Source organism: Rhinolophus ferrumequinum, chromosome 12 (genome assembly GCF_004115265.2).
Source record: "Rhinolophus ferrumequinum isolate MPI-CBG mRhiFer1 chromosome 12, mRhiFer1_v1.p, whole genome shotgun sequence".
NCBI lineage: Eukaryota > Metazoa > Chordata > Mammalia > Chiroptera > Rhinolophidae > Rhinolophus > Rhinolophus ferrumequinum.
In genome coordinates this window covers 36,205,143-36,226,042 of record NC_046295.1, presented here as the reverse complement: position 1 = coordinate 36,226,042, position 20,900 = coordinate 36,205,143, and the positions used below count along the sequence as shown (strand labels likewise).

General features: G+C 43.9%; 1 protein-coding gene and 1 non-coding gene across 2 annotated transcripts in view; both read right to left on the bottom strand.

The window, feature by feature from the left end:
• Positions 1-227: 227 nt before the first annotated feature.
• ENTREP1 (endosomal transmembrane epsin interactor 1) overlaps positions 228-20,900 on the bottom strand; it is a 59,849-nt gene continuing 39,176 nt past the window's right edge. The window contains exons 4-11 of the mRNA XM_033124030.1: positions 16,484-16,612; positions 14,903-15,010; positions 14,635-14,768; positions 8,262-8,391; positions 8,024-8,102; positions 6,615-6,767; positions 4,032-4,324; positions 228-1,140 (exon numbers count right to left, since the gene is read on the bottom strand). Coding sequence (XP_032979921.1) covers positions 937-1,140; positions 4,032-4,324; positions 6,615-6,767; positions 8,024-8,102; positions 8,262-8,391; positions 14,635-14,768; positions 14,903-15,010; positions 16,484-16,612 — 1,230 coding nt within the window. The 3' untranslated portion in view covers positions 228-936. The remainder of the gene's footprint in view (positions 1,141-4,031; positions 4,325-6,614; positions 6,768-8,023; positions 8,103-8,261; positions 8,392-14,634; positions 14,769-14,902; positions 15,011-16,483; positions 16,613-20,900) is intronic.
• TRNAK-CUU (transfer RNA lysine (anticodon CUU)) lies at positions 10,142-10,215 on the bottom strand. Its single transcript has one exon. It is a non-coding gene; the product is annotated as a tRNA-Lys (tRNA).

Genomic DNA, 20,900 nt, shown 5'->3' with positions numbered 1-20,900 from the left:
GCTCATGCTTCCACTAGCAAGCAGCTCCATGAAAGTACTGAGCCAGGCAGCTGCTGAATGAATGAGGGACACATCGTTCGTTATCCACGGGACTCAGAAGCCATGGAGATTCAAGTGGTTCGGTGGTTTGCCCAAACCAGACCACCACTGCTCCAAGTTCCAAACCCTCAGAAAAGTAAGGCATGGCCACCTCCGCGTACACAAATGTTGCACAGCAAGCCCAGAGATCCAAAGTAAACATTTTTATTCTCAGTTCTGCCTTAGCCATCTCTAGTTTTGCAAGCATAAATAAAGGGAATCCACAAGAATACTCTCCCTAAATGTCTTTCATTACAACTTGTCACTGAAAACGTTTCCTGTTTTTTCTAAAGAGAGTGTGATTTCAGGGTGACCTAAGAAGAGGCTGGACGATTTCAGAACATCAAGGTGAATCATCCATCCTGCTTTCGTGCCAATTCCTCTCTCGCCAAGCGCAAGGCCGCAGGAGCTATCAATAGCAGTGCAGCAGATCTGTCCTTCCAGTGACAGAGAATTCCACGAGGAAGAGAGCCACGCCACGACAGGTGAGAGGCCACGCCTCATCAGCCCCATGTCTGCCCACACCAGGGCAGGGGACCTGGCAGAGGAAGGAGAGAGGCTGCCTTCACAGCCTCCAGCTGGATGTGCCCCAAAACCAAACGATCTGGGAAGAACTTGCTCGTTCCCCCTTGAACACCTCGGTCAGCAGAAAGGGGAGCCAAAGAGCAGGAACAAAATGTCCTCTGAAGTGCCCTCCTTTTTAAAGAGTTCCCAGAGGGGGACCCCAACCGCCAGCCCAGAAACTACACGGTGAGAAAGGGGATCCTTCCCGTCCGAGCCAGTGGCCTGCTGCCTTCCAGGAGCCATCTTCCTTCTTGCCTGCTCCTCAGGTCATTGCAGGGGTCGGGCCCCTCCTTTTCACAGGACTGTCTCTCGGACGACACCAATGAGGCTGTGTGGCCGCTCAGCCTCCACGCGCCGGGGCCTCCTCTCGGCTCGGGGCCTCCCTGCCACGACGAAGGTGCTCAGGTCTCCGCAGCTCCGCAGGTGCAACAGGCCAGGCTGTCTCCGCGAGGGCAGCAAGTGGGCCCTGGAAGTGCTGGGCTGCAATGGGGCCATTATCTTTGGGAGAATAAACAGGGTGGGGAGAGGTTAAGCTTCACCAGATGTGGTCCTGGCATCTGCCTCCTATATCCATCCATAATGTTTAGTAGCCTTGAGAAAGAAAAAAGGGGTGTGTTTTCCCCCAAGGGGAACCCATTCAAAATTCCAGAGACACTCTTAACATACTGCCTTTTCTCTAATGTTCCTAACAAATTCCCGAAGGTTTCAACTGTAGACCCGCCTCACTTCACTGACTCATCTATTGCCAGGTCTTGCTTTATATTTAACATTCTCCTCATCACCTTTTTTCCACTTTCCCTGTGGTCTAAGCCAGTGATTCTCACTGGGGTCTGCACATTACAGGAGAGGGGGGGAGCCTGTCAGAAACGTGGATTCCCATCTGCTCCCACACCAATTCTGACATGTGAGTCCGGAGTGGGGCTCAAGTATCTGTACTTTTAACAAGAACCCAGATGATACCGCAATACTTGAAAATTTGATAACCATTGGTTTGATATTGTGACCAGGTAATAAGTTTATAAGAAGTGAACCAATCCAATGATGCTCCCAACTGACCTAATAACCCTCCAATAAACAACATAATAGACAACCTCACAACTAGGCCAATTTATTTGTAAAAACTCTTAAGAATGGTTCCACTGCTACCGTGTTTCCCCGAAAATAAGACCAGGTCTTATATTAACGTTTGCTCCAAAAGACGCATTAGGGCTTATGTTCAGGGGATGTCATCCTGAAAAAATCATGCTAGGGCTTATTTTCCGGTTAGGTCTTATTTTCGGGGAAACATGGTAGATCTATTTTTGCAATGTGCCACATACATAACTTTAAATATATCATGATATCGCTTACTTTATAAAAATGGCAAAAAATATGGGAAATTCCTCATCCAATTGAGATTGATGAGAACTGTCCAGTCATACACATATTTTAAGTTGCACAGTCACGTCTCTATGACCTATAATACTGTTAGCACCTTGGGGAAAACCCAGGTGCTTTATTATACCAACATCATAGAATGATCATTGGGATGACTTTTTGTTTAGTTTGTACCATTCTGAGATTTTAAGGTCATTAAAGGTTAATTCCCCCAAAGAGACAAGACATTAGATTTGCTAACATTCTATTATTTGTCATAAGGCCTGTCCTTGTTTCCTGACTGAGAAGAAAATTCCAACTTTCATAGATGTCAACTGTTGTTATGTATATTTTCAGACCCATGGTTTTGATATTGGTAAAATCAAAATGGACCTAAAAATGCATTCTAGTAATAGAAAGTGAAAACGTGCCGAATCTGGGTAGAGTGAGAAATAAAAGTTCCTCTTCCCCTGCCCCTGTCCCTGCCTCCTTCTGTCTGAGGAGGGTGTGGCATTCTGAGCCATCACCACGGGGTTCCAGTCCTGCAAGGCTCCAGCGGATGAGCTAAGGCGATTGCCACAATCCCAGTACCTCAACTTTTATCCAGTCTCTGCACAAAGGTCCAGCAAATATTTGTAGCGATAGCATCTTTTGGACTCTAAGTGTTTGTTCTTCTTCCCCAGAGCGATTTTCCAGTGAACAAGACTTTGCAGAAGGTCCAGACCAACTGTTTGGCAGATGCTCCAGCTCTTATCTCACCAGAGCTTGGAAGCCTTTGAGAAGTGACTCCAAATACTTGCTCCTATTTAGCAGGTATCGGGGATGGACAGAGGGGATAAAGCAGGGAATGACATCTGGGGCCGACGAGGGACACCAGGATGTAAGTGTCTCCCCTGCACCGGCTACTAACTGGAGCCTGACCCCATACTGGCTGACCGCCGTTAGAAAACAGACCACAAGAGTGTCCACAGTTCATGTACATCTTCATGCGAGTAATCAAACGCTCTTCTGCTCTCCTGGATCCCCTGAGGGGCTGGGAGAGAATTTGGCTTCTGGCCTCTGTATGAAGAGGCCAACAGATGAAAAGGGGCAACAAAAAGGAAGTGACAGGGGGATTTATTCAATCTGCCTAAAAATTTACCTAGGTCCCTGTAGTGGGTAATGACCCTGAGAATCAGCCCAATTCAACTGAGGCATTATTTGTTGGGCACTGTAATGCACACAGGTACAGCCAGGTAACATCGTGCACGGATGTCTTCCACAGGCAGCCCACATACATGGAGCAATGGAATAAATGCTTCAAAGGTGACTGCTTTTTTAAAAAGGTGGTTAATTAAAACTGGGACCCATCCCCAGTTCTTATCAGAAGGAAATTCCCTTCATTCAGAAGTACAGGTGTAGAGACCACCTAGTTCAACCCTTCACTTTAAAGATGAGAAACCTGACATGTAGGTGGACCACTTACATGCCCAAGTGTTTCTTTTCCCTGGTGGTTTCTGTTTAGGGGATTGCTTGTACTTTTTAACCTATGGAAAGGAAAAGGTGTTTATTCCTTTCCGTCCTATCAGCTTAGATATCTTGCTAAACATTTCATGGGAATTTGAACAGCTCCCAGAATCTTGCCGATATTAAAATTCATATATGTCTATCATTGTCAAAAGGCTGGAAAAAACATGCCATATCAAGGGGAACTTTCAAGATAGGCAATCAAATGCTGCGTGAGAGCCACACGGCCCATACCCCTGGCCTTTATCCCCAAGCTACACCCACTTTTTTGTTTTCAGGCATGCTTCCACATCCTGGAAAAAATGGGCTTGTCTTCCTCTGTGCCAAGAACTCTGTGGAAAAGTCACCCCCCCTGAAAAGAAAGTGCTCTAGCTTCCTGTCTTTCCCTTCACAGACCTCCTAACCACATTTCCCTGGATACAGTGACCATGAACTTACTGTGCCTTGGACAGGAAATTGGAGAAGCCACTTCAGCTAGTATGGAAATGAGTTATCTGACTCACACCAGATATTAAAAATAAAACTACCTGTTCTAGGAAACTGGCACTTGTGATGGCTTCTTCCATATGCTCCTCATCAGACTTCAAAACAGATTTAATGTTTTCTACAAGTTCATGGATGTCCGGGGTCATACTGCAGGAGGACTGCTCCAGGAACCTTGCCACCAGCAGCTTGGTGTCTATGTAAGATCTGTAATCTATTAAAGACCGGGGTCTGCATCGCGAAGCTCTGGGTCTCAAACCCCTCCTCAAGGTCACCGCAGCCAGATCCGGTCTCCCCTCCGTCTGAGTTGCAGCTTCACAGCTGAGCACAGGGGCGGCTGTGGGCAAAGACAAACAACACGTACCCATTGGCCATGCCCCTGTGAACCCCACGCCTGCACCTGAAACCACACACACCACTGAACTCAGTGTGGAAAGCTCGTGACAAATGCTGATGGCCATGCACATCTTGCTTTTCATTTTGCAAAAGGAAAAGGAAACCAAAACCAACCACTAGGACAAAAGCTTATTTCCTGAAGTGTAGTTCCAATAGGACGCGTCCCCAGGATAGTTTATTGCGCCACATAAAACACAACCCCCCAAGGTAAAGACAGAGGATAGAGAAGAGCATCCAGAAGGCAAACCATAATGGGGCATCAATCAGTTTCACGGGATGATGACCAATACATGGGGATGGATGGGGCAAGCAGACAAAAACAAAAAACAAAAAAACTTGACCGATGAAAGAACATTCCAAGGGGGGTGGATGAAGGAGCCACTTAAAGAGAAGGACTGAGGAGAGACGAGACTTGTGGGGTGGATGGAATGTCTGTCTTGACTGTACCTTTGTCCTAAACATCCTCAGGGGCACTGTGCTGACTTATATTATCAGTGCTCACACCACGGCTGTGCGGCAGCTCTACGGCTGACTATTACAGAAAGAGCAGTCTAGGTGCAGAAAAATGACACATCATTCCGGAAGTCAACAGCGGGCCTGGGAAATCCACCTCAGGCTCTAATTTCCACAACTACCTACTTCAGCAAGGGCATAAGGAAGGGCAGAACATTTCTACACTGTTGAGTGGGTGAAGGGAAACTGGAGCCTGGTCTCCCTATGTTCATAAGCCAGCCAGCCGCCTTCAGTGTACACGACACTGGAGTCCTCGGGCTGCGCGGGCCTGATAAGCAGGGATTTAGACATTCATGGAGAAAGGAAGTGGGGGGAGGGGACAACATGGAGGAAGGGGAGCATCCTTTTCCTCTGAAGAAAGGTAGGCATGAGGATCTCTAATCAAGGGTTGGCAGCAGTCCTCCTAGGCGGCCATGGGCATATTATAGAGAGCCGGAATCTTCCAGGAACATTCCCTACAGACACTCATCTGTGAGGACAGAGGCAGGACTGCACACTCAGTCACTTGAAGGCAACTTGGTCCCCTCCACAACGGAGGGCTCCAACAGGTAAACACGGGTCCTCCTCGCCCCTGCAGCACTGTGGACTGGAAAGGGGTTCTGGAAAGATCTGTCTAAGCTGTGCAGACAGCAAAGTTCCTGGTGAAGCTGGCAGGTGGCCAGCTTGCGTCCTCCACTTGCCAGGGAGGGCAGAGACCCGCAGTGCAGAAGGGTCTGGGGAGGTGAGGGGCCAGGCTGCCAGCCCGCTGGGGTTGCAGAGGTCGCTCAGTCCCAGGTGGTGGGACTCCTCCCCACTCAGAAGCCACAGTAGAGACAAGAGGAGGGTTCTCTCTGGCTCCCACACGGTCAGTCCAGAGCTGCAGCAAACAACACAGGCTGTCAGAGGGATGGAACCGGGCTGTTTTAACGGGCGACACAGGGCCCGAGAGAGCCAGGTGAGAATATTCTCTGTGGAGAGTGTGAGGAGAGCATAGGCCACCTGTGAGAACAGGTCACCGAAAGAAGCCGGTGCTAGTAGGATTACAGGTTTTCGTTTTTCTTCCTTTGTTTCCTTTATATTTTATAATTTTCTACAATGAAGACATATTTGGAGATGTTCAGGAATTCATATACTCCGGGAAAAAAGATGCAATGTTATTTTAAATTTTTTAAATTAAAAAGAATTTTTCATTAATTCAAAAAACATCTGCACATAGACAAACTCAAAACAGAGAGGGAAGGAGAGGGAGTGTGAGTTTCACTCCATCCAAAGTTCTTAAAACAAGGTCAGACTTAAACAATTCAATTTACTCGTACAGAGTAAAAAGGTAACTATTATAATATTAATTTATAGAAGAGGGGATTAAAAAAAAATACATCCCTTTGACTTTTTCCTTGAGAGGGAATGTTTATCCCCACAGGATTGCGAGCATCTAGAAATGAAAACTAGGTTTGCCTTATTTTGTTCGTGGAGTACCTGCCACAGTATCATGTGCAACCAAATACTTTTGATGAAAATGACTTAAAAAGAGAAAGAAAACCTACCTAGCCTTAAAAGACATGGCAGATGTATATTCCTAATATGTATGTCGAATATCTTATGTTCCCAAGACCTGTTCACCTCCTTTGAGATATCTCTTGAACCTGCACCACAGGGCCTGAGGTGGGCAGAGCCACCCGCTCTCACCTGACACCTTGAGGCAAATAAGTGCTCTGCGGGAAGCTTGGGGGCGACCTCACCTCTCTCCGCGGAATGATGGAGCACGGGGTCGCTCTTCGATCTTGTCCTCAGGGGCTGCAGGGCTCTCCAGCTTCTCACGGGATGCAGCGGGTTTGAGCTGGGTGTTGAAATGGATGCGCTTTCTTCTCCAGGTGTGTTAGGAATGTCCCCACCTGATTTTTTTTTTTTTTTTAGAGGAGAAACAAAAATTATTGCCCCAGATGCAGCCTCCCAAATGTCAGGCAGGAAACAACTGTGAGCCCAAACCTGCCCGGGACGAGGGTAATGCAGTTAACAACATTTGCTTAGGCTGCTGGCCCAGTAAGTGTTTATTTCCCAACACGATGGAAAATGCTGCCCCTCCAGACCTAAAACAAACAAAGACCTTTAAATCCAAGGACAAAATAAAGAAGCCCTGCCAAAATGTCAGGTTTTTTTCTAAAGGTGCTTAGCATCTTCTCCAGTGAATCCCGCTGGCACTGCTTCAGGATTAGAAAGCTCCTAGCCATCTTATAGCTTCTGACCATTCAGTATAAGCAAGACTGGGTGGAAGGTAACCCCTGCAGGCTGCAAACAAAGTGCAGATAGAGGAGGTATCAGCAGGCCGGGCTGTGAAACTCCCAGAAAGCCAAGTTAAAGAGCCAGTGACCACTAAATGAATCAGTAAAACCACTCCGGAACTGGACATGTTCTGCTCAGGAAAAGAAAATCACGCCATTTGTGAACCTGAGCTGTGGTCTGGGAAACTTTTCTTTTAAGAAATGGAAGAATTACAAACACACTTAGGAAACAGAACACTGCTGCATAATTCTGTATAAGATGGAAGGTGAACAGAACAGAAACCCAGTTCTAAGTCGCACTGCTGAAAAATTACCTCTGTCTAAAATAGCTAAAAGTTGATCCATTATTTATCACCATGTGCAAATCTGTGCTGGTGGACAACTCTCTGGGCCATGTAAAACCTCCTCAAAGAGAGAAAGCTATAACAATGTTCCCTTAAACTACAAGGATAAATATAAACTGACTCTAGCCTTTAATGCAGGACTGGAAATAAGAAATCACTACACATTAAGGCAGCATGACCTGGGTCCTAGGTCATAAATAATATCGCAGCAAATCACCCTGTGATAAATGAAATGCTTTTTTCCCTTCAAAAGAGCGTATCTTAGTTTCCCAGGAGACAATAAAAACCCTGAGAATTGGCTGGTTATTCATAAAAGACTCTAAGGATATCTGTGTTTCTGTTCACACGTTAACTCTCACTTATACGCCCTCAGAGGTGATAGTATTTTGACACCTGGAAAGGCTGTAACTTGACTCATTTGCTCCGAGAATATCTGACCTCCAACAAACTATCATACAGATCATTATTTTGTCATGTTTTAATTGACTGAATCACAAGCGTGGGCAGCGATGATGGGTTTATTACCTTGAGTCACTGCCATGCACATCGGTTCTGAAGAGCTCGTGGCAGCTTCTGATCCTTCTGGGATTTGGAATGAAGGTCCCTGCATCACAGGAAAAAGAGGGCTATTTGTTGACATACATCTCGAGCATCATCTGGACTCGGTGCACTTAACAAGATCGGCGAGGCACAGTCTCCCGCTGCTTTCTGTGCTTTTCCTACTTGTGGTCAACATACCAGAGAGGAAGTCTATGGACAGTACCTGCTCCTGATCCACCTGGTTCACCACAGCTTCATAGGGAGGCGGGGGGTCCAGAGGACAGAAGACTTCCACGCCTTTGATTCGAGCTCCATAGATGTGCGGCAGTGGAATGATGTCAGGACCAACCATCCTAGGAAAAGCAAGCCGGCATCAGGAAGCGCGTTCTAGGGCCTGGCCATCTGACATACGTGGCTCCCGCGTGGTGGTCTTTGCCGCTACAAGGTGACCCTTCGGCAAGTGGCAATGTATAAACGGCAATACCACCATTCCTTTTAAACCCACTAGGCAAACAGGAAACAATGATCCATAAGAGACTAACAGCAGATTAGTGGTCGCCAGGGGCTGGGGTCATGGGGAGTGACCGCTTAATGGTACGGGATGTCCTTGGAGGTGATGAAAATGCTTTAGAACTAGATGGAGATGATGCTTGTACCATATTGTGAATGGGCTCCATGCCACTCAATTGTACACTTTCAAATGTTTCATTTCATGTTTCATGACTGTCACCTCAAAGAAAAACAACAAAACAAAACAAAACCAGGGACTCAGGGAAACTCAATTATTTCTTATATTAATATATGACAAGTTTCTGCCTGGGTGTCCCTAATGTCTGATTCATGGCAGGAACTCACTACTTGTTTAAAAATATTTGAAAGGATAAATAAATTTGATCAAGTAAAGCAAATAATCTCACAGCTCAGAGACAAAGCAGCGTACTGCAGGAGGAAACACACAGTGACCCTTACTGTGTCATTCAGCAAACACTGAGCGCTTGCTCCATGCCAGGCACTGTGGTTTTTGTCCTGTGGGTGAGGGATCCTTGATAGCAAAACAGCAAAATCAAAAGGAAAAAACCCACAAGATGTTCTGCCAGTGTCCATAGAAAATTACACACACACACATGATCTAGGTAACAAAGAACATACATTTTAAAATAATAGTTAAAACTACAGGAAGGTATTATGCTAAGTGAAATATGTCGAACAGAGAAAGATAAATGCCATATGATCTCACTTAGATGTGGAATCTAAAGAACAAAATGAACAAACAAAACAGAAACAGACTCAGACACAGAGAACAAACTGATGGTTGCTGGATGGGAGGGGGTTGGGAGCTGGGTGAAAAAGGTGAAGGGATTAAGAAGTACAAATCGGTAGTTACGAAATAGTCATAAGGATATAAAGTACAGCACAGAGAATATAGGCAAAAATATTATAATAACTATGTATAATGCCAGGTGGGAACTAATAGGGGGAAGGGAATCATTTATTAAATTATATAAATGTCTAACTGCTATGCTATACACCTAAAATTAACATAAAATAATATTGAATGTTAACTGTAATTGAAAATAAATAAATTTTAAAATGAAAAACAATAGTTAACAATACATGGAAGTTTGTACCTTTTAATGGAACTTCCAGTTATAAAATAAATAAGTCTTGGGGATGTAATGTACAGCATGGTGACTCTAGTTAATAATATGTACTGTATGTTTGAAAGTTGTTAAGAGAGTAGATCTTAAAAGTTCTCAACACAAGAAAAACTTTTAAACTACGTGTGGTGATGGACATTAACTAGAATTATTGTGGTGATCGTTTTGCAATACAGACAAATAGCAAATCATTGCAATGTGCACCTGAAATTGTATTCTATTTCAATTATATCTCAATTTTTAAAAAATACACAGAAGACCAAAAAAACCTGTACTTAGGCCACGGAATATAGGAAAATGAAAGGAAAAAAAGGAAAGTTAAACATCTATTCTTTTCTTTAATTTTTTTAAACTTTTTATTTATTTTAAGTATGTTTTCTCCAGGACCCATCATCTCCAAGTGAAGTCGTTGTTTCAATCTAGTTGTGGAAGGCGCAGCTCGCAGTGGCCCATGCGGGGATCGAACCGGCAACCTTGTTGTTAAGAGCGCCACGCTCTAACCAACTGAGCTAACCAGCCACCCCCCATTAACATCTGTTCTTGAAATGCAAAAATGGACATAAACTAAAAGAGACTAAATGCCAAGCAACTCCAGGAATCCCAGACCCTTCCTGGACCTGACCGAAGACGCTTTCCTGAGCAATGTACAAGGTGACTTGTTTTACTCAATGAGACCTAGGGACTCCGTCTGTCCTCCCCAGAGGGCGAGTCTTCAATCCTTAATTAGCACAACCCTCAGGAGCCGTCCTTCTGGCACTGACAAACCCTGACTTCCCCTCTGCCAATTCTGCCAGCATCTCTTCACTGCTGGGCCCTTGCCTGGAAAGTTCATATCCCTGTTTGCTTGTTAGCCCTGGTGGTCTTTGTTTTATATTCCCAGACCAGTGACTGCCTATACAGTATGTTCACAGAGAAGACAGGGCTGGCTTAGGGCCAAGAGTTCACAGGAAAAGCCTTCCATTTTTAGATCCTAAACTACAACAGAATCTCATCAAGAAAAGAAAAAAAAAACTGGTGGGTCAGGGGTGGAGGGACACACTATCCAAATCGAACGCAAAATAAATGGTTTCTATGGTGGTTATGAAGATGACCAGGAAAGCCTCATTTTGATGAAAGACCCTGTTGGAGTTGATGCAGAAGGAAAGTGTCTTTCCTATTCAGCAGCATTTCCTTAGTTTATCTCTTTGGGTAAATAAGGACCCAAAGAGATGGAGGGAAATGGGTCTGCTAGCCCCTGGCAGGTTGTTTCCCGATTCCTTGGGGCTCTCAACCTCAGCTACAGAGTAGAATCACCTACGAAGGTTTCTGAACTATGGATGGCCTAGCCTCTCTTCTAGAAATTCTGCTCTAATTGTCTGTGATGGGCCCCAGGTGTCTGCAGGTGGTCAGTGCCCCCAGGTGATTGCAATGCACAGCCAGGATTGAGACCACCGCAAACGGAAATGCCTCATGGTGGCTGAAACCGAAGCCCTGTTATATCTGGGAAAGGTGATCAGATGTGTATTAAGAATGAGTGTCTTAGGAAAACGGCGACCTGATAAGGTAGGGGTACGATTAAGGGCTAGATGTTTCTTAAGAGTAAGATACGTGCCAAGAACACTTTAAACCAGGCAACTAACAATGTTGAGCACAGTCTAAGCTTTTATTTTCGGAAAGATTTTTTTTTTTTTTGGCCCATGATCTGTTAACAATCCTCTCCACAGCCTGGTAACAATGAGGTGAATAAGGAAACTGAGGCTCAGAAATGGTACGAGATCCACCCAGGGTCAGCCTTTTAAGAGATTCTAGCAGAGCCTGGGCTCTTCCACGTTCATCCCAAAGTCTCTAGGAGACCTTCCCGGGTGCCTGTTCCTGAGCACTGAAAGATGAATAGGAAACCTAAACAGACCATGCAAAATACGTTGTTCCGCTTTGATGCTACAAATAGGCCTTGAGAACTCATCCAAGGGTGATGGCAGCAACTACCATGCCCTGGACCAAAGAGTCATCTTCATCTACGTACCGGAAAAGCCGTGCCCTTTTACTGGGCACATGGGGGTAGAGTCGCTGCCCTGGAGTGGGGAGCGAGGCAGGGGTGCTCTGCCCAGCAGCTGAGCACTGGGTGAACCCCTAGCACAGCCTAGCTCCACTTGACAGTGGGTTTTGAAGCTTGTTAGGAAAGGAAACGGATGAATTTTGTTGTCTTCATCTTTCAGAAATGCCCCCATCAATCTGGCTCTTCCTGCTTCTTCAATTTGCTATAGCGGGGAACATCCCCAGCGTACAACCACGTCCACATTCCCCAGATAGTTGGGAGACTCTCCTTTTTGAATCCTGGCTTAAGCCAACTTCTGAGAATGTGGGACTCCCTAGAGTTGTGGAGACAGGTTGTGCAGCCCGCTCCGGCGCTTACCAATCGATTCACAAAATAGATACCCCATCTTTGGACAGAAGCCTTGACTGCAACCAAGCTTCTGTTTATGACAGTAATTTGAGGAGCCCTTTCTCAAGAAGACACCAATGCATGAAGTGGTAGTATTTATAGAAGTTAAATAAATAAACCTCTTCTTAGAGGTCATAATGCTTCACAGGAAATGGGGAGCCTTGATTGCATGAAAACATTTAACGTAACTCGTGGAAATTTTAAGAAAACATTCGTTAATATTTTGCCTGCCTGCTTGCGAGAAAGAAAATTACCAGTTGGGGTTACACAGCCAGTGTCTACAACGTTGATTTAGACTGACACTCTAGCAAAGTCCGCGAAACTTAAAACTATTTTGATAGAAGATGTATCTAAAGGTAAACACATTTAGCCATTTTACAAAGGAAAGTGGGCTGCACTCCGATATTGGTAGAACTTCAGAAAAGGAGAGTGTTTGCCCTTTGGAGATATGATCTAGCGCTCCAGGTATATATTTTAGGATAAGAAGTGTCTTCTTTCTCACAAGGGTGTTTTGCTTTAACACCCTCCCCACTCCACCTCACCCCCATTCCTTCTGGAAAATTCTGAATGGTAATGCCCTTCTTGAAGAGAAACTTGTCTATCTTCCAACCTGGATTTGGCCAGGGGCTGTCTCAGGACTGGGAAGGACAAATCCAGGGAAGCATACAGATCCTCCAAGAGCAGAAATACCCACACTGCTAAACATGACCGTGGAGGAACAGAGAGGAGAAGGGAAGGTCGGGGGCGTCTACAGGGCTCTGTTGGACAGCACGACTTCTAAACCCACATGAGTCACTTTCCCTTTCTGCTACCGCAGGAAATTAAATCTGTCTGTGGCCTCCTCTTAGGTCAACCGAGTTCTCATCCACAGCCTCCGGGGGCCAAGGAATTCCTCTTGAAGAGGGCAATTCTCTTCCCAACCATGAAATAACCGACATTTTTACTGTCCTCCCATGTGCCCTCTGTACCCAGCCTGAGACTGGGCTAAGATTTTAGCAAATGTCCTAATGTACACAAAGAATATGGGTTTTGTTGCTCTGTCTCTCTGGCCACTGTAACTCTTGGCTCATTTCTTAAGAGCCTAGGGAAGCTGTCCTGACCCCTGAAGCTTCAAAATTTCCATATACCAGTCACTCCCTAAACCACAGGGAAGCTGAGCTGTCCCCAGGCCGCCCCAGCCCCACCCGTCCAGCCAGCTGACATCCCCTCTTGCTTTGTGGGTATCTTAACCTCTGCCTCGGCCTCGGCGGTGAGAAGGGGACAGTCTGGAGATGGGGTTTAGGTATGACTCACAGGGACAAGTCAAAAAGAGGACCCATTGAAAAGAACATGAAAAGCATCTGGTGGTAGCTCCCACTGTCACCTGTTTCAAAGTCACATATGGCTGCCCTGAGTATTAAAAAATGGATTTCAAAAAAACCCCAAGCTTGGCATCAAATCTGTTTGACAGCTCTCCACAAATACCTCAGGGATTAAAAAGTAAAACTTCCTGGCCTCCTGAATATCGAGCTAAAGACACTAGCCTTTCTGTAGAATGTAGAGATTCTTTTTTGGGAAGCTTAAACATAGGCTTGCTTATCCTCTAAATTCACCTTAAGATCACTTCCTCTAGGAAGCCAACCTTGATTGGCTGGCTCTTCCTTCAAGCTCTCTGCAGCCCACCCACCAGGTTAGGTGGCCCTCAGTGCACTCAAATTCTCTCTTTTGAGTACTACTGTGATCCTAACAACACTCATTTTGAATGACCTACATTGGGAGCTCCTTGATAAGGGGAGAAGGTGAGTCTAACTCATTTTGTAGCTCAATAACCCAGCACAGTGACTAGGAAGCAGCAGATTGAGTAAATGTTTGTTGAATGAATAAATGTGGTTATTCAACAGAGAGTTACAATTCTAGAAGTCACTAAGAATCAGAGTAAGGCATGCAGCATTTCATTCTACAAAAAAACAAACAAAAAAAATTCTACAAGTAATAATTCCTAAGAGTTAAGAAAGCAATGATCAAGTTTTGAGCTAGAATTTGAAAAGGAAAATAAGCATGGTGTCTAATTTTTCTAGACCAGAGAGAAGTAATTAATAATTCATCTTTTTTTAATGGCTGGGAAGAATTTCATGGTTTGGGGACCTGCTGATGGTGTTACAATGAACATCGATTTGGCCTAACTGAGCACGTTTCCATGACAACAGCAGCTCTCAATCATGTCAAATTACAGCAGTTATCTCACTAGGTGTCACTTTTCCTAGGAAGCTAATTGAAATTGAAAAAGTATATCCTTAGGTCAAGGTTTGACTTTTCTTTGGTTTCATGCAGTTTATCAGAGAGAGAAAGAGAGAGAGAGAGAGAGAGATAGAGAGAGAAGAAAATAGAAAATCCTAAAAAATAATGCAGTATGTCTAGATTCCAGAGAGAAGTCCGAGCTCAGGCTATGAGTTCTGGAGTCCCTTCAGTCTTCAAAACCAAGAGTAGCCCAGCATCCCAAATAGAACCGGGGTTGGGAGGGAGCTTAGGAACGATACCTGCGGTTCATCCGGGGTGTGCATGAGTAAAATGTGGCGAAATAGGAAGGGGGAGGCACTGGCGGCACGAAATCATCAGGGTCTGGGATGCGTCCGTGTTCTTCCACTTCTTCAGCAGAAATCTGGGATTCATCCTAAGTAAACAGCACCTCCGTTAGTCAACAGCCTTCACTACAAAGGCTGGAAGAGAAAAACAATGGATTACACAGACAGGTCCTGGGCTGGCTCAGCATAAACACAGTCATGGAGGCACCTTGCATGGACTTACGCTGCAGGATCTTCTGGCTGCAAATATCTGGAGGTAGCGAAGGGCGGCTGCCACCAAGCAGACGGTGGTGGTCAGGGCATTCAAGGCACACAAGGCGAAAAGGACTTTCTAGGACAAGAAAACAATGAAACCATTGAGTATTGCAAAGCACGTGACCAGAATGCAATATAAAAACCTTAAAAAAATAATAATAATAATACTGTCCCAATAAGACAATCCTCATGAGAAAATGCACATTGCAGGGCTTAGGGAAAATGCACACGGTAAGTGCCGAAATAAATGCTGGTGATTATTATGACTCTCATGCAATAGTGAGTACTTCTTAATTTGCAAAACTTATCCTAGAAACTTCCTGTCCCAAAAAGACCAGATACTACAATGTTTCTTTTTGCAAGCCTCAGACTGCTGTCTGGAAACATTCCTTCCAGGAGAGCAATGAGTTTCTCTTGCGAAGTTGGCGTCCCTCAGTGACATCAATTCCCAGCCTCCCCCTCCCACAGCCCTGCACAAGGACAGCTGGCTGCTTGATTTGTGGCCACTGATTCTATTTCAGGAGCTATTGGCAGAGCTGCTGGGGGCACACAAATAGGACAACGGAGGGGGCAGGCCGCCCAAGTGTAAACAGGGCTTTTCTCTTATAAACACACATCTCAAAATAGCAGCAAAGGCGATTCCAAAAGTTTCTGTTGCCACAGTCCTGGCTCCTGAGTGGGGATTTCCCCAAGCTCAGTCCTGGCTCAGAAAGTATGGGGGTGACTCAGCTACCAAAAAACCAGAAGCCAAAGAAAGAGGGCCATTTTTACATCCTGCATAAACCAGAGAGCTGGCAGTTTCTCTCTCTGCTTAGAGATTCCTGCTCCCCACAAAAAGCAAACCCAAAACAAAGATCTAAAGAAAGCCATTAGAAGTCGACTATCGAAAAGCTAACACCTCAGGATTCACCAACCCATCTTGTCACCCACTGGGCTAATGTGCCTTAAGTCTGGACACAATTTTCATCCAATTCCCGAATAAAGGTTAATTTTGTATTTCTCTTCAACTGGGATCATTTGTTTTTCATCTCTTTTGCTTAGTATTGTTGCTGCATTTAAACAAGAAGTGCTTGAATTTCTCTTGTATTTTCTAGCCAGTATCTCTCCTTAGTCTATATGTCCTAGAATGGCAGCACTCATTTACACGAACAAAGGAGTATCAGAACAATGACAAATGGGCATGCAACTTACAGGTGTTGTTAAAAGCTACATCATATATATGTAGCTACATATATCTGTGTACGTATGTACATGTGTATAAAAACATATATACATACGTATGTATATATTTAGGTTCCTTTACATTTTTTACTATCATATAATTCTTGAACACAAAGAAAGCCATCCACATATAGTTTAAGAGACACACAATAATCTGTGGCTCTTTCTGTGTTTGATTCTGTCTCTGGGTCCCTGATGAGGGGTTGCTCAGGTCTCCTTTCAGCAGTGTCACTGTTTGAAGGAGATCACGGGGTAGGGATATTTCAAGTAACTATGCCTTCTCTGGGGACCCTGTGGTGTATCTATTGCTGGAATCCATTTCAGGTACCTTAAGTAGAAGGTGAACGGCACTACAAGGCTGAACCGGGAAGAGTTTCAAGGCATTTTCTTTGTCTGTGCATTTGGCTGGTTGAAATTCTTCACAACAGAAGCAAATCTTGCCTTCACCTAAGTCCACCTTAAGAGGGAGAGGCAGAACAATAATTCAATTATTAAGAAAAAAATACACAGGATACACTACAGACTGCCAATCCTACAGAATGAGATATGGCAGGGTTCAGAGTCAGGCAGTGTCTGTATCAGGATAGGCTAGGGTATGCTGTGGTAGCAACCAGCCCCCAAATTCCCGGGGCTTAACCAACCAAGGCTATTTCTTGAATATGCTACATGTCCATTGCAGGTCAGCAGGGGACTCTGCTCATCATATTCCCTTAGATACACAGGTTGATGGAGCACCTACCATCTCAGGATTGATCATCAGTATGCCAGAGAGATGGAGAACACAAGACGAACGCTGTTTCCCCGAAAATAAGACCTGGCTGGACAATCAGCTCTAATGCGTCTTTTGGAGCAAAAATTAATATAAGACCCGGTACTATTATATTATATTATATAGCCGGTCTTATAGCAAAATAAGACCAGATATTATATTAATTTTTGCTCTAAAAGACGCATTAGAGCTGATTGTCCAGCCAGGTCTTATTTTCGGGAAAACACAGAATCACACGTTGGCACTTAAAGCAGGGTTGCCAGATAAACCGCAGGACGCTCAGTTAAACTTGAATTCAGATAAATAACAGACCATTTTTCAGTTTCTGTCCCAAATACTGCATAAGAAATATTTATAGTAAAAAAACAAACAAACAAAAAACCTATTAGCTGTCGATTTGAAATTCAAATTTAATTGGGTGTCCTGTAATTTTATTGGCTAAACCTGGTAACCCCAGCTGAAATGTTCCTCTTGGCAATGACACGCATCACTTTAGCTCACATATCATTGTGAAAGTAAATCATAAAGCCCCACCAAACTGCAAGAGGACAAGAAAGATCAATCTAATATGTGCTTGTAAGAAACGCAGGGTATATTTGGTGTACAGTAGCCCCAAACCATGTAGGCTCTTTAAGATCTCTTGGTTCATATCTTCCAGGTTTTCTTTGTTGACGTGGTAACATCACTGATGAGTAATCGCATATATATTTTAGTGAGATGCTTTGCAAACTTTTGGTCACTTTTCCAAGTTTCCCTCAAGTCAAATTGTGAAAATAAGTAATACCTGATCATAGCTCCTAAAACTCATAATCTGGAGGCAGAGGTTTGTTCTTACTTGCTCTGCTGCTTGAGCTGTTGAAGTTGACTATCCTATCTTGGCTGAAAAAAAAAAGGCCACACCTCTTTCACACTTGTTATTAACCAGGCAGCTTTGACTTTACTAGCTGCAAATTTCTGAAGAAATCTTTAAGAATGACTGACCATCTGCAATGTTTTAGTTACTAAACAGAAAAAAAAAAGTTTTTTTCTTACTGAATTAAGATGCTGACAATCTCATCTCAGTAATAAATTTCATGGTATTTTTCCAAATTATGAGTTCCTTATAACACCAGTTGACTAGGAAGCTAAAGAAAAATAATTCCACTACTGGATTGCATATTTTTTGGCTTGGTTGTAGTTTTCCATCTTTTTCTGAGATGGAACTGACACACACACACACACACACACACACACACACACACACACAATTTACATACTCAAACCTAAGCATACCATTCAAGGAATTCTGAGCAATGCATACACCTGTGTAACCGAAACCCTTATGAACACAGAGGACATTACTGTCAAGAATACGTTTCCTCACATCCTTCCCCATCGATCCCTGCCCACACCCTCCGGGAGACAACCACTGTTTTGATTTTTTTTTCCTATATAGATTAGTGTTGCCTCTTCCAGAACTCCAAGGATTCTGCAACATTTCCTTGTCCTTAAACCACACTAAAAAGGGTACATTATTATATCAAACACTGATGCCCAGATTTTGATACAAATTCTCCCACTGATTACAAAGAATTACAATTAGAGTTACCTGAATGGACTCCATAATCTATCAATTCATCCCCACTTGGTCTCTGTCCTTTCCTGGTTTGTTCATGGGGATTATTGCAACAATGTCGCCACACCTAAATCCACAACCCTGCCCCCCACAGACACACAAGGGCACAGGCTGTTTATATTTGAATTTTTCTTCCATTGTCTCACATTTTTAAAGATATATCCTGCTGCTAATATCTATACTAGATTCTTGCCTTCGAAAGGAAAACGACGGTGCCCATTCAGACAGGATTTCTCTAGGCAGGGTCAAGGCCAGTGGGAACTTTTCTTTTCTCTCAGGGATTACTGGCTTTTCTTGGCCCCTCTTCCATAATTAATAACAGTCCTTACACTGGGCTAAATTCAGCAGGTAAATAGTACTCCCAGGGGGCTTCCTCCTTCAAAGTCTCCAGCTGAGAACTTCCTGTTTTGCTACTTACAGCACTATTTAGCAGTAACAAATAAGCAGCTAACAGAGATGATACATTGATACATTCTGCACATGGGTACATGCTGCTCATGTCCACAAGGCCCTCTGCTCTCCAAACAGGCACCAAGCTCACTTTTTCCAGCGTGACACAGGGCAATTTCTATTTCTTGTACTTGTGTAAGCCTCAAGATCTTACCCGAAGATTCCATCTCCCTCAGTTAAGATGAGGTGTCATCTTACAAAGTACTCCCTTCCCACAACGAGTCCATTCTTGATAACAAGAGTTAAGAGAAACCGGGCCTGTGTGGGCTGCACACACATGGCTGCATTAGTCACACACCAGACATCCGAATAGACAGAAACATTCGGGGTGAGCCAGTCTGGATGGCAAAATTTTCCAGATGAGTGAAGGTTAATCCTTTTAAACAAGACTATTTGAAGGTTTAATGATTATGCAAATGATACTGAATATCAATGAGTGTGCCCAGCTGGTACAAGAAGTCCTGAGGCTCTGTACAAAACACTTCTAAGCAACTGTGCATTTTGTGTTCAGTGTTCTACCTGTTCCTGATACTTCACCTCTCTTCTTAATCCCATCTTTGCTCTGATAGGTCAGCCGATAAAGGAACACACTTGGTCAGGCAAGTTAAGAAAGTTTATTAAGAGAAAGTCTATTTTATTAAGAGAAAGTCTATTTTATTATGAGAAAGTCTATCGGGCTGAACAAAGACGGCTACAGCCCGGGCTGCACGTCTAAAGGAGCCTGACTTGCAGCCCCAAGGGAGGGGGTGAGGAAGGTTTTATAGGGGTTGTGCTGACAGGGTAGCATTGTTTGAATAGAAAATGCTGACTGCCTGTAAGCCAGTAGCTGTTTTGTGGCATTTTCTGTTATTGAAAGTTTGGCTCTGTCTGCTGGTGCAGGCCCACAGACATTTTGTTGTTTTCTTGCAGACATGGCTCTGTCTGTAAGTCAAGGTCTCTGAGACCTAACATTCAGAGACCTAACGTTAAGTCAAGGTCTCTAACATTCAGAGACCTAACATGCTCAATGTTTCTAAAAACAAATTTTAACTTCTCACCAATCTCTAACCTACCTGCAAACAAATCTGTTTAAGTCTCCCCAATCCTAAATGAAAAACATCCATCCTTCAATCTTGACACTATTAATTGAAGCTGTCATCCTCTCCTTCCTCCCACCATCACCCTGTATTTTGACTCTCAACCCTGGAATCTTCTGGGAAGCTTTAAAAAGAAAAGGTGATGCCATCTTTAGCAATTAGGTAACTGCAAATGAAAGTAAGGATGAGATCTCCCTTCAGCCCCATTAGACTGGAAAAAATTAAAGAGAAAGAAACACTTGTTGCAGGTAGAGGGTCACTGGTAGAAATGTGAGTTGAAGCCCTTTATTAAAGGAACTGGCAATACGTTTTAAATTAAAAATACTTATTCCCCAACCACTTTGGAAAACCATTTAGTCATTTTTTATAAAGTTAGACATCTAGTTATCACATAACCAAGCAGTTCTACTGGTATGTATTTACTCAAGAGAAATAAAAACAGGCCCCCACAGAAAAAATCATCTATACAAAAATATCGCCCATAATTCTCACAAACTAGAAATGCAAATGTCCATCAACAAGAGAATGGATAAAATAAATTGTAGTATTTATGTACAGTGAAATACTCCATCGCCAAAACCAGAAAAAAATCAAACTGATGGAACAGAAACAAAAACATGGATGAATCTCAAAAACTTCATGTTCAGCAAAATAAGTCAGACACAAAAAGGTACATATCATATGACTCCATATGTATGAAGGTCAAGAAAAGGCAAAACTAATCTATGGGGAAGAACTGGAACAGTGGTTTCCTATGACAGAGTAGAGACTGCCTGAGAGGAGACACCAGAAGACTTTCCTACTTTCCTTCCTTCCTTCCTTCCTTCCTCCCTCC